This window comes from Bufo gargarizans, chromosome 4, assembly GCF_014858855.1.
Source record: "Bufo gargarizans isolate SCDJY-AF-19 chromosome 4, ASM1485885v1, whole genome shotgun sequence".
In the NCBI taxonomy this organism is placed as follows: Eukaryota; Metazoa; Chordata; class Amphibia; order Anura; family Bufonidae; genus Bufo; species Bufo gargarizans.
The window spans coordinates 270,317,942-270,331,541 of NC_058083.1; the positions used below are offsets into that span (position 1 = coordinate 270,317,942).

General features: G+C 42.7%; 1 protein-coding gene across 1 annotated transcript in view; it reads left to right on the forward strand.

Moving 5' to 3' along the window:
- The window catches only part of NT5E (5'-nucleotidase ecto), a 97,680-nt gene that overhangs the window by 62,350 nt on the left and 21,730 nt on the right, over positions 1–13,600 (forward strand). Inside the window, exons 3-4 of the mRNA XM_044289354.1 lie at positions 1,799–1,987; positions 2,473–2,670. Coding sequence (XP_044145289.1) covers positions 1,799–1,987; positions 2,473–2,670 — 387 coding nt within the window. The remainder of the gene's footprint in view (positions 1–1,798; positions 1,988–2,472; positions 2,671–13,600) is intronic.

The following is a 13,600-nucleotide window of genomic DNA, read 5'->3' on the forward strand; positions in this document are numbered from 1 at the left end:
AGCTGTGCCAAGTGACACACTATGTGCCAGCCCTCCAGAGAAGATCTTACTGGATCCTACAGAGAGTGTAGGGGTTCTACAAGTGGGAGTGGAAAGGTAAATGCCTGCATCTTGGCTACAGACTTCCATAAATGTGGTGGGACCTAATAAGCTTCACGTTCCTCATCATACTGAAAGAACAGCCTGATCACTGTTTAGAGATGGTGCTATATTGAGTAGATACCGATAAAGTGAGAGTAAGAGGAACAAGTTGCACCCCTTAGTCGAGCTGTAAAAGATTGAGCAGATTATAAAAGAGACAGCCCAATGCCTCCTATACATTGTTTTAGGACACTGCACATGGCAACTGTAAAGACCGTGCTTGACTTAATCAGCGCCTGTGTGAACCATCTGCAAATGTGCCTCAGTAAAGTACAGTGAGCTTGTGTCACTAAAATCCTCCATATTGTTCCACGATGCCCCTGCATCACCAGCACATTGCATTATCAGCCTGTCTGCGGGACCTCTGCCTTGCACCCATAGAACCAGTTACCCCAAGGGCACCTACACTACAATCAGGCAGAGGGCCCCAAAGCCCAAATGTGCCCCAAGAGAAGAAAGGGTGCACCCTCCTATCATTGCATGGCCAAAGGATCACCAGAGTGAAAGCTGCCACATTGAGAATGACTACTCCCATCCTGTCCATTGTCTCTGTGGCTCATTGCATATACCTCTGTCTTCATGCAGAAGAATATTTTTTTCTTTATTGTCAGATTTTATATGACTTGTACTCTGTTCCATTGGATCGTGCCATGCTCTATTGGATGCCATGTTACGGAAGTATTTCCCATTGGAAGTACTGATTTTAGGGGAGAATATCTCCATAATATGGCATCATACAAAGATACAGCTGCAACACTTGCAGTAACTAGGATTTATGCACAAGACTCTACCATCAAGGGTGGCCTTGCTATTTTTGCTTCATATAATTCTGCCCGAAGTGTAGGTAAGCAGGGGTGCACCTAGCCTTTCTGCTGCCTGAGGCGAAAACTGAAACAGGCCCCCCATGCCAATTTCTTAACCTAACCCCTTTGCCAAAATGAAAGCACTCATTGCCCATGGCCTCTCCGCTGCCCCCCTCTTGCCCCTACCTGGTGCTGCCTCACCTGTCCTCATTGGTGGTGCACCCCTGCAGGTAGACCTCCATTGTTATAGATTATTCCAAAGATATTTGTTTTATTAGGATGCTGCATTCTGTATCGCCGTCTGACAGTCTTAGTTTTCTGCACGGCACTGCACCCATTAAAACTAATGGATGCCTGCATTACTTTGTCAGTGAGCTGTCTATTATACTGTAGCTGGGACCATTCTCGGTGGGACTGTTGGGAGATAGCTGATTTCTGTACTTGGCAATAAAAGGGACAGCAGCATACATGGTCAACCAATGCTCGAGTCAAACTTACAAATTTACTCACTGTGAGATGCTGAGAAATATAAAAGTCCTATTACCTAAGCCCATTTTAGTCGGAAAGAAGCGGCAATCAGTGACATAGCATATCCTGTGGATATATCATAAATAATTATGAAGGGATCAGCCCTCTAATTTATAATTATGTAAGGTTTGATTGATTGCCCTTATCGTATTACACAGGAGGTGGACTTTGAGCATGCAAGCACACACATGTAAGAACCGGCTCTTTCGCTACTGTGAGCTGCCAGTCCTGAGATGACCTTTTCCCATAAGGTATAGCAACGAAACATCAAGGAGACTGCATTGTGTCTGTTTCACTTATTTCTTTTTCTATATTTTGTGTTTCAGGCCCACATTTGATATTTGAAGATGAAATTTCTGTGCTGCAACAAGAAGTTTCTAAAGTGCTAACTCTTGGTGTAAATAAAGTTATAGCGCTGGGACACTCAGGCTTTGAAACCGATAAGCTCATTGCTCAGAAAGTGAGAGGAGTAGATGTAGTAGTGGGAGGACACACAAATACTTTTCTTTATACAGGTTAGTACCTATTTTTAACACAAAGAACTCTTGGAACTTTAGAAAGCCGAGATATTCGGATCTCTGGGTATTTTGGGGGATTTCCTGAACCATCCAGTATAAATAGAGCTATGTTCACATTTTAGTGCAATTTTTTTCAGCTGTGTTTTTTTTTTTTTTTTACATGTGGTTTTAACAGTCAGTGATTATGGACCTTTTTTTTAATTATTTTTTGAAAATTCTCATATGGAAAATTGCATTACCTTACAACTAGAGACAAAGAAACAGATAAAGAGATGGATAGGAGATGAATAGATATCGACATATATACATGCAGTGTTTTTGTAATCCTTGATGACCCCATTTACACGGAAGATACATTTGTGCAGTCCTTGAACCCTTACAGAGTAGCTTTATGGTTTTACATATTTATTGCATTACATATTATTGCATTAACCTTTTTTCCAGATTCTTCTTTACAATGGTAAATGTCAATGTGATTGCAGGCACGCCACCCTCCAACGAGGTACCTGTCGGGAAATATCCTTTTATAGTAAATTCTGATGATGGTCGATCAGTGCCAGTTGTCCAAGCATATGCATTTGGAAAATATCTTGGCAACTTAAGTATTACATTTGATGAACAAGGAAATGTTTTACATTCTTCTGGAAATCCAATTCTTCTGGACAGCAGCATTCCTGAAGGTTAGCAAAATATCTGTTCCTTAACTCAACTATAGACTGTGAAGACAACTAAGGTCAATCATTGAACTTTTTGAAACTGGTGAAGTAACTACATCTGCTTGGTTAATTTAGAACTGCAAACCAAGAAATGACTTGGCAATATACACTTTTGTGTTGAGGTGTCATACACAATAAGTTTATTTGTACAGGAACATTTTACAATAAAATGGGACCAGTGAAATTGAAGAAGCTTTTAAAGATGCCAAGCATTAAAAACTACCAATTCTACAAATTAGAAGGTGTAAATCTTAACAGTCATTATCTGCCTTGATGTACTCCCTCTTATCCTGTCCTTATACTGTACCATGATTCCTTGCTGGGGAAAAATGTCAGTCAAGACAAGAATGTGGATTTGCATCCATGCACTTAGACTGCAGTCTTCTAAGAAGGCTTTCCAACAGATTTTGAATATGGCTGAGATTCCCATCTATTCATCAGTGTTAATGAGGTTGGGCACAGGCAGAGGCTAAAGAGCTTTGGCTTACAGTAGGTATTCAAGTTCATGCCAAAGGTTATTGATAGTGTAACGGTCTGGTTTCTGTGCAGGTCAGTCAAGTTCACTAAAAAGAGCAACCATTTTATATGGATCTCAGTTGTATATGGGGGTATTGTCATGTTGAATTGTTGACACAAAGTTTGGCCTACAGACCTTTATGATATTGTGTATTGTAGCACTCAGGTTATCTTTCACTGTAACTAAAGGACCCGACCCAAATAAGGAAAAAATATTAGGGAAGCAGCATGAGAGCGGTGACATAGTGTGCCGTGATGTCAGGCTGTCTGGCTGATACCCGGAGAAAGTTGTTGCACACCACACTGATTCTCGGTCTTGTGCTTGAGACAAATTTCCCGTGAGCTTGAATCGGCCAGATAATAACTAACATGTGTTTGTAGGAACTCTCATTAGCGATTATCTGCAGGTGTAAAGGTGTCGCCGATTACCCGATGAACAAGTGAAACACTCGTTCATCAAGTAATCGCATAATTCATGCGGTCACCTAAATCATTGTTTAGCAAACAATGCTTCTATACGGAGACTAGTGATGGCATTAGCGATCGTTCCTCCCCATATTGTGGAAGGGATCGCTGCATGTAAATACGGCGGTCTCCTTCACTAATGAGCAGGTGATTGTCGGCAAGTGATGATTTAGGTGACTGCATGAATTATGTTATTACCTGATGAATGAGCTTTTCACTTGTTCATCGGGTAATTGTAATCTTTCAGGAGGATTAAAAATTGTTGGCCGGTGGCTGATCGCTGTGTCTAATCACTATCTGCTGCCGGCAAACAATGATTCAGTATGTGGGCGAGCGTTGGCATTAGCTATCGCTCCTCCTTATACTCTGGAGGAGATCATTGCATGTAATAGCAGCGCTCTGCTCCACTGGCAAGCAGTAGATTGCCGGGAAGGAACTCTTTCCTCCCGACATTCTTCTGTGTGATCTGCCCGTCCAATATAAGCTTAAGCAGGGCAGTTATATCTGATTCTGTAAAACAGGAGTTTGCTACAAGTGTTTGGAGAAAAGGATAAGTACTGTGCTGATTCGTCTTACAATTTACAATTGACTGCTCTTCTCAGGCCTAAAGGCCCCTTTACATTGTTCAATTGAGCAGGAAGGAAGAGTTTCTTCCCAGCAGTCACCTACTCGTCAGTGAAGGAGACCGCTGCTATTACATGTAGCGATCGCCTCCACAGTATGGAGAAGAGTCATCACTAATGCCATCGCTCGTCACCAAACTAACACCTCCCAACCGTCCCAGATCTGGTGGGACAGTCCCAGATTTTCACGGTCCTGGAACAGGAGAGGTATGTCCCGCTCTCAGACAGCTGTCTCTGTATCCATAGGATGTAGAGACAGTTGTCTGTAATGATGAAGCAGAGAGCCGTCTGCTCCCTGCTTCATCATTCCTCCCTCTGTCGGCGCTCCACACTGCTGGTCTGTGCAGGGGGCGGGGCCGGACAGGAGTCAGCTGTGCTCCTCCTCCTCCTCCTACACAGACCAGCAGCTCTCTGTATCCTCTGCTGCTGGGGAGATTATTGGAGGAACAAGGTGTAGAGTTTTTTTTACTTCCTGTGAAGGGGCACATAACTGGGCATAATACTGTGAGGGGGCACAACTGGGCATATAACTGTGAATGGTCACATAACTGGGCATATTACTGTGAGGGGGCACTAACTTGGTATATTACTGTGATGCGGCATATATCTCTACATAACTACTGTGTGAGGGCACATATCAGGGCATAACTACTGTGAGGGGGCCCAAATTTGGTATAACTACTGTGAGGGGACACATATCTGGTATAACTACTGTGAGGGGGCACATGTTTGGGCATTGCTACTGTGAGGGGCAGTGGCGTGCAAAAGGAGGGGCATGGGGGGTGGTCCACCCCAGGTGACGTTTCTCACCGGGGTGCCAGAAGCAATGAGCGCTTCCACCAATACAGATGGAAGCGCTCATTGCTGGAGCGCAGGGAGCTGGGTCTTGTCACTCACCTCTCAGCTCCCCGCTCTTTCCCCCTCCTTCAGGCCGGCGGCGCTCTGAATGGTAGAGCAGGAAGACTTCTCCCCGCTCCATCATTCAGCCTCCAGGCACGGATCGTGGTGCCTCCCTGTGTGGGCGGAGCCTGCAGCCCAGGAGTCTGCATAAGCTCAGCCCAGTGCTGCAGAGTGATCTGTGCCTGCAGGGGAGAGAGGACTGTGAGCTTCAGGAACCAAACAAGGTGAGTAGTTACTGTGATTTTTTTTATTTATTTTTAACACAGAGGGGGCACAATGGTCATTGCTAATGTGAAGGGGGCACAATGGGCATTTCTTCTCTGGAGGGGGCACAATGGCATTGCTAATGTGAAGGGGGCACAATGGGCATTTCTACTATGGAGGGGGCACAATGGGCATTTCTACTCTGGAGGGGGCACAATGGGCATTTCTACTCTGGAGGGGGCACAGAGGGCATTGCTAATGTGAAGGGGGCACAATGGGCATTTCTTCTCTGGAGGGGGCACAATGGCATTGCTAATGTGAAGGGGGCACAATGGGCATTTCTTCTCTGGAGGGGGCACAATGGCATTGCAAATGTGAAGGGGGCACAATGGGCATTTCTACTATGGAGGGGGCACAATGGGCATTTCTACTCTGTAGGGGGCACAATGGGCATTTCTACTCTGGAGGGGGCACAGAGGGCATTGCTAATGTGAAGGGGACACAATAGGCATTTCTACTATGGAGGGGGCACAGTGCACAGAGGGCATTACTGCTATGAAGGGAGCACAGAGGGCATTATTACTGTGAAGGGGCACAATGGGCATTACTAGCACAGAGGGCATTACTACTATTAAGGGGGCACAATGGGGATTTCTACTATGAAGGGGACACATAGGGCATTATTACTGTGAAGGGGGCATAATGGGCATTATTACTATTAAGGGGCACAATGGGCATTATTACTGTGAAGGGGGACAATGGGCATGACTAATATTAAGGGGCATTATTACTGTGAAGAAGGCACAATGGGGGTTATTACTGTGAGGGGGGCACAAAGAGGGCATTACAACTGTGAAGGGGCACAGATAGGGCATCAGTACTGTGAAAGGGCCACAGAGAGGGCATAACTACTGTGAGAGGATCACAATAAGGGTGTAACTACTATGAAGGGGCAAAATGAAGGGATAAGTACTTTAAGGGGCACAATGTGGGCATAACGACTGTTAGGGTGCACAATGTGGGCATAACTACTGTTAGGGGGCACACATCTGTACAAAACTACTGTGAAGGTTGTACAATGAGGGAAATAATACTGTGAGGGGGTACGATTTTTTTTAAGTATTGGGGGATGCCAGAGAAAGGACCCACCCAGGGTGCCAAACAACCTAGGCACACCACTGGTGAGGGGGCACATATTTAGGCATAACTACAAGTGAGAGGGCACATACCTGGCCATAATACAGTGAAAAGGGCACATATCTGCACATAATAATATGAAAGGGGCACATATCTGGACACAACTAGTGTGAGGGGGCACATATCTGGACATAACTACTGTCAGGGGGCACATATCTGGGCTTAATTACTGTAAAGGAGGCATATATCTGGGCATAATCTGTGAAGGGGCACAATGTGGGCATAAATACTGTGTGGTGGCAAATTTTGTGGGGGCATTTAGGGGACTGGGTGGGATTAGGTGGCCTAGTGTGGAAAAAAATTGCTCGGTGCGCTTTGCACGATGCACATATCCGTATCCCTCTTCCTTCTCTTCAAAAGTTGGGAGGTATGCTACTGAATCAATATTTGCCGGCAGCAGAGTGTGTTTAGACAGCATGATATGCAGCAGGCAAACAATGATTTAGATGTCTACTCCAATGATCCTATTATCTGATGAACAAGCATCAGGTAATCGGCAGCACCTTTACACCAGCAGATCATCGTTAACTAATGTTTGTGCGAATGTTTGTTGGCGATAATCTGCATAATGTTTGGGCAGTGTAAAAGGGCCTTGAGTGAAGGAGTCAGTGCTGATTCTGTGATATAGGGGTCTGCTACAAGTGTTTGGGAAAAAAAGATAAGTACTGTGCTGATTCATCTTACAATTTATATCTGACTGCTATGCTAGGGCCTATGCAAAGGAGTCAAATCTGATTCTGTGATATAGGCATTTGCTACAAGTGTTTGTAGAAAAAGATAAGTACTGTGCTGATTCATCTTATATAGCAGATGTTCACACAATTGCTTACGTTGTTTCTTTTTTGATCCTCTTCTGTGAAATGATGACAAGAGGCGGTTATGGTTCACATAAGCAGAATTAATAATTGAAAAGCCTATATAGTAACAGAAATATGGCTCCTAAACCAGACCGTCTCTCAATATTATCAGCACAACTGGTTAAAAAACATAAATGCTTGGATATGAAAGCAATTGAAAAATGGTGTATTAAAAACTGAAATGTCTTTTTTCAGAGAATATATACAGAAAATTCATGAAAGGCAAGAGGTTGATGTGAGGAATATGGATTATTATTTTATGTCAGCCATGTTCCCACACCAGCCATCAGCTGTCAGATAGCAGAGGCAGTGAACTCCACATGGGGGGCCCTGCTTCAAAGCCCAGCCAAATTGCAGAGAACCTCTAGCAGGTCACCGTTGTTTACAATTTCTCACCTCCATTCAGCCAGCCAAGAACCCAGCTAATGGAACAGGAAAAACCTCTCTGCAGGGGGTCTAGGCCATTGCTCAGTTCAATGAACATTATCAGACATCATGGAACTGGCGATTCATAAGGAATTATGAATCGCCCGTCCATCAACGACATAAATCAGATATTTATGTCCCTGTGGCCACGATGAACAGGCCCGTGGTCATAGTTTGATCGTGGGATGCCAGGGAGGTGAGATATACATATCTCCCCACAGAAATGAAATAACGGTACCATGTTCGGACTCTACTGGTAGCCGTAACCCAGGCGGATCTATTGGTCCCAGAACCACCTCACTGCGACATTCTGGTCTGGAACCATGAGCTCTAATCGTTTTGTGGCTCATGTGCTGCCAGCCCAGCAGAGGGGGAGTGGACCCCTCTCAGAGGCCAGGAGGGGAGGGGCCAGCTACAGGTTAAAAGGCTTGTGCCAGCAAGCGGGCAAGTCTTTTCTCTGAAGGGAGGTCACATTGTGCCATGTGTTTAGAGGGACCTGCAACCTGCTGACATCACTGCCTCCCATAGTACAAACAGGTAATGGCAGCACCTCCAGCGACTTCTTTATTGAACAGACTTCACAGAAAGTTTGCCATAAAAATAATATTCTTATGGCACACTTTCTGTAAAGTCTGTCCAATAAAGAAGTCGCTGGAGATGCTGCCATTATCTGTTTGTTTGTACTATTCGGTGGGCTGCTGAGGATTTGTGGACGTGGTTTGGCTGATGCATTCCGGTATGGTCATTTGACGGTCCGTGGGTGCTGCTCTACATTTACTATTTCCCATGTGACTACAACTAAGAATTCATACCACCCAAAGGACTCATCTTTCTGGTAAACTGACTTTTGTTCTGCTTAACCCTGTTCTACCACGCCATCTGTATTTACCACTCAGACCACTGTATATATTTTCTGTGTATATTGTGTTATGTCTAGTGAGCCCTTAAGGCAATTAAATATATAATTTAATCTTGTGCTGTTCTGGTATCTCATTCACGAATCCACACGTCCGTGTTTCGGCCTAGTAATACGCTACCGCGGGTTAGTTTCTTACCCTATATAATCCCATTAGCGGACTGGGCTTATATCAAACAAGAAACTGGTGGCAGTATACATGGGCTGAGGAAGCGCTGTTTCACTGGGGCAGTGAAAAGGCTCCCTCAGCTTGTTGCCTCTCTGTGCCTGTGTGGACAGGGGGAGTCTGTGAACACTGTACCAAGCTGACCTTACCTGCTACTCATGGAGGGCGTAATGTCATGCCTTGGTAACCAGTGACTATACCATATCTCTCTGGCTCTACGTATTTGACGTCCAACGTTAGTCGGGGTACGGTATTCGTCACAGTTGAAAATAACGTGGCTTCTCTTGAGCAATCAAATGATGAGATCAGGAAAGAATTAAAGAACCTGTTTGAGGCAGACTCCTTTATACACATACATTTTTTGGATAGAGCCCTATAGCATTCCATTTTGCTCTCCACCCTCAGGAAGTCTCCCAGGGCCAATTCTGGTTAAAATGTTGTCATCTAGGGTTAAAGAAATAGTGCTTTGCAGAAATAGAAACAACTTGGATTTGAAATCTGAATTTCCTGATTTTGCACCTCAAACACAAAGAGAAAGAAAGTCCTTTATGGACTACAGACGTGGACAAAATTGTTGGTACCCTTTGGTCAATGAAAGAAAAAGTCACAATGGTCACAGAAATAACTTTAATCTGACAAAAGTAATAATAAATTAAAATTCTATAAATGTTAACCAATGAAAGTCAGACATTGTTTTTCAACCATGCTTCAACAGAATTATGTAAAAAAATAAACTCATGAAACAGGCATGGACAAAAATGATGGTACCCCTAACTTAATATTTTGTTGCGCAACCTTTTGAGGCAATCACTGCAATCAAACGCTTCCTGTAACTGTCAATGAGACATCTGCACCTCTCAGCAGGTATTTTGGCCCACTCCTCATGAGCAAACTGCTCCAGTTGTGTCCGGTTTGAAGGGTGCCTTTTCCAGACTGCATGTTTCAGCTCCTTCCAAAGATGCTCAATAGGATTGAGGTCAGGGCTCATAGAAGGCCACTTTAGAATAGTCCAATTTTTTCCTCTTAGCCATACTTGGGTGTTTTTAGCGGTGTGTTTTGGGTCATTGTCCTGTTGCAAGACCCATGACCTGCGACTGAGACCAAGCTTTCTGACACTGGCTAGTACATTTCTCTCTAGAATTCCTTGATAGTCTTGAGATTTCATTGTACCCTGCACAGATTCAAGACACCCTGTGCCAGACGCAGCAAAGCAGCCCCAGAACATAACAGAGCCTCCTCCATGTTTCACAGTAGGGACAGTGTTCTTTTCTTGATATGCTTCATTTTTTCGTCTGTGAACATACAGCTGATGTGCCTTGGCAAAAACTTCGATTTTTGTCTCATCTGTCCACAGGACATTCTCCCAGAAGCTTTGTGGCTTGTCAACATGTAGTTTGGCATATTCCAGTCTTGCTTTTTTATGATTCGTTTTCAACAATGGTGTCCTCCTTGGTCGTCTCCCATGTAGTCCACTTTGGCTCAAACAACGACGGATGGTGCGATCTGACACTGATGTTCCTTGAGCATGAAGTTCACCTTGAATCTCTTTAGAAGTCTTTCTAGGCTCTTTTGTTACCATTCGGATTATCCGTCTCTTAGATTTGTCATCAATTTTCCTCCTGCGGCCACGTCCAGGGAGGTTGGCTACAGTCCCATGGATCTTAAACTTATGAATAATATGTGCAACTGTACTCACAGGAACATCTAGTTGCTTGGAGATGGTCTTATAGCCTTTACCTTTAACATGCTTGTCTATAATTTTCTTTCTGATCTCTTGAGACAGCTCTTTCCTTTGCTTCCTCTGGTCCATGTCGAGTGTGGTACACACCATATCACCAAACAACACAGTGATTACCTGGAGCCATATATATAGGCCCAATGGCTGATTACAAGGTTGTAGACACCTGTGATGCTAATTAGTGGACACACCTTGAATTAACATGTCCCTTTGGTCACATTATGTTCTGTGTTTTCTAGGGGTACCATCATTTTTGTCCATGCCTGTTTCATGAGTTTATTTTTTTACATAATTCTGTTGAAGCATGGTTGAAAAACAATGTCTGACTTTCATTGGTTAACATTTATAGAATTTTAATTTATTATTACTTTTGTCAGATTAAAGTTATTTCTGTGACCATTGTGACTTTTTCTTTCATTGACCAAAGGGTACCAACAATTTTGTCCACGTCTGTATAAGAAGCTCCTCAGGGAAAATAATGTTCAGTAGAACTGAGGATTGTTTTTGATGGGACTTTTTCGCCAAAAAGGCAATAAAGTGGATAGAGAGACATCCTAAAGGTTTGTTGAGGCTTGGAACATTTGAATTACGTGAGGTGGGATTGTTCTTTCTTCTATTACTGTACTACATATACTCCAGATACAGGCTAGCGGTGGGCATCAGGGTTGAAGGGGACCTCTGGATTGTATAATAATATATGAGGGAGTTTGTTGAGTTTGGGGTGGGAAGGAGGGGGCAACTCCAAGGGTTTAGGGCAGTGTGTTTTTTCTTTTTTTAAATGGGTAAAATAATTTAATGGAATGTTAGAGGGATGAGGAACCAGTTGAAAAGGTTGGTTGTGTTTATCTTACTAAATACATATTATCCAGATATAATATGCTTACAGGGAGCCATTTGGTAATAACTGACTAAATAAAAGATAGCTGGAATTGATGTTCAATTCCTGCTACTCCACTTACTCAAGAGGGTACACTAGTTAAAAAGAAATTACAATTTTGCTGACATGCACATTTGGGATGCTGATACTCCACTGTAAAATATATTTTTTTGGAATATATATTGGTTACAATGTATATTCCGCCACCATTTAAAGCAGAGGTCCTAGAAAAGAATGTCCATATATGTTTTAGTAACCACTCGTAAGATTTACAACTCAATTGGTGATTTTAATGATGTCACAGATATAAAAAGAGATAGATTTAGGAAGCGGGGCAAAAAATGTGAGTCTGAATATAACTGAATATATATTACTATTAATATAAATAAATGGTGTATGGTATTAGGCTGGATTGATATCTGGCGGATTAAGTACTCCAAACCATATGGGACTTTTTCAAGAATATATTTGACAAAGTTAGCTATGTATAATTTGGTGAATACATTTGATTATGGATCAAGGGGAATCTTGAACTATGTCCCTATTATAGTGAAACTAGTGGCTAAAACTGATAAACAGAGGATAAGTTGGAAAACTCATTCTTATTAGATTAAGGCAGTATATTCTAATAAAAAATTATGGAAGGGATAACTCTTTTTTCAGATAAATAATAACTCAGCCTTAACTGTGGTTTCAGATGCCTTTAAGGCCCACTTAAAGGGGTTATGTCATGATTAATGTAAAAAAATGAAAATCGGACATCATATAGTACCTGATATTACCTTTATAACAAAGCTAGATTAGCGCCGTACCTCACATGGGTCCAGAGATCCGCACATTCACTGGTCCAATTGCTCTGCTAGATTATCTTCAGGGTGTGTGTCCTTTCTGCTGCAGCTCTCTCCCGGTAACTGCCACAGGTTCTTACAGAACAGTTCGACTAGCTCATTGAGATGGACAAAATTAAGGGTAAGAACAACAGCAGGTTGCACTATACAGATACATTTTATTGAATACCTCAGTGGCTATCATAAATTTTTTATTGCAACATGCAATCACAAAAGTATTTAGATCCAGGTGCTGGTTTGTAAAATGTAGAATATGTTCCATGACACAACCCTATTCCTATTCAGAATGGTCCCGGGTTATAAGTGGTGTACCCCAAGGTTCAGTGCTGGGTCCCCTATTATTTAATGTATTTATTAATGATATTGAAGACAGGATTAATGGCACCATTTCTATTCTACAGATGACACTAAGCTATGTAGTACTGGGCAGTCTATGGAAGCTGACTTGGGCATCAAGTTGGCAAATCAGGTTCAATGTGGATAACTGTAAAGTTACACATCTGGGTAGAGAAGTATTTGGGTGTCCTTGTAGATCGTAGATTAAATATCAGCATACATGCTTCGAAGGCTACCAGGATATTGTCATGTATTAAGTGAAGCAGGGATGTAATATTGCCACTTTATAAAGTTTTGGTGCGGCCTCATCTGGAATATGCAGTTCCGTTGCAGGCACCAGTACATAGAAAGGATGTCCTTGAGCTGTAAAAAGTACAGAGGAGAGCAACTAAACTGATAAGGGGCAGGGAGGGTTATGAAGAAAGATTAAAAGAACTGGATTTATTTAGTCTTGAGAAGAGAAGTCTAAGGGGGACATGATAAACCTATACAAATATATAAATGGACCATACCAAAAATACGGCGAAAAGCTGTTCCATGTCAAATGCCCTCAAAAGGCAAGGGGGCAGTGCCTCCGATTGGAGAAGAAAAAGTTCAGTCTCCAAAAGCGTCAAAGCTTCTTTACTGTAAGAACTGTGAATCTGTGGAATAGACTACCTCCAGACGTGGTCACAGCAGAAACAGTGGACAGTTTTAGAAAGGGTTTAGATGAATTCTTAAAAGTAAATGACATAAATAATTATTACTTTTTCTAAAAATGACATCCCCACCTATCCCATGGTTGAACTTGATGGACTTCCAACCATATTAACTGTGTAACTACAG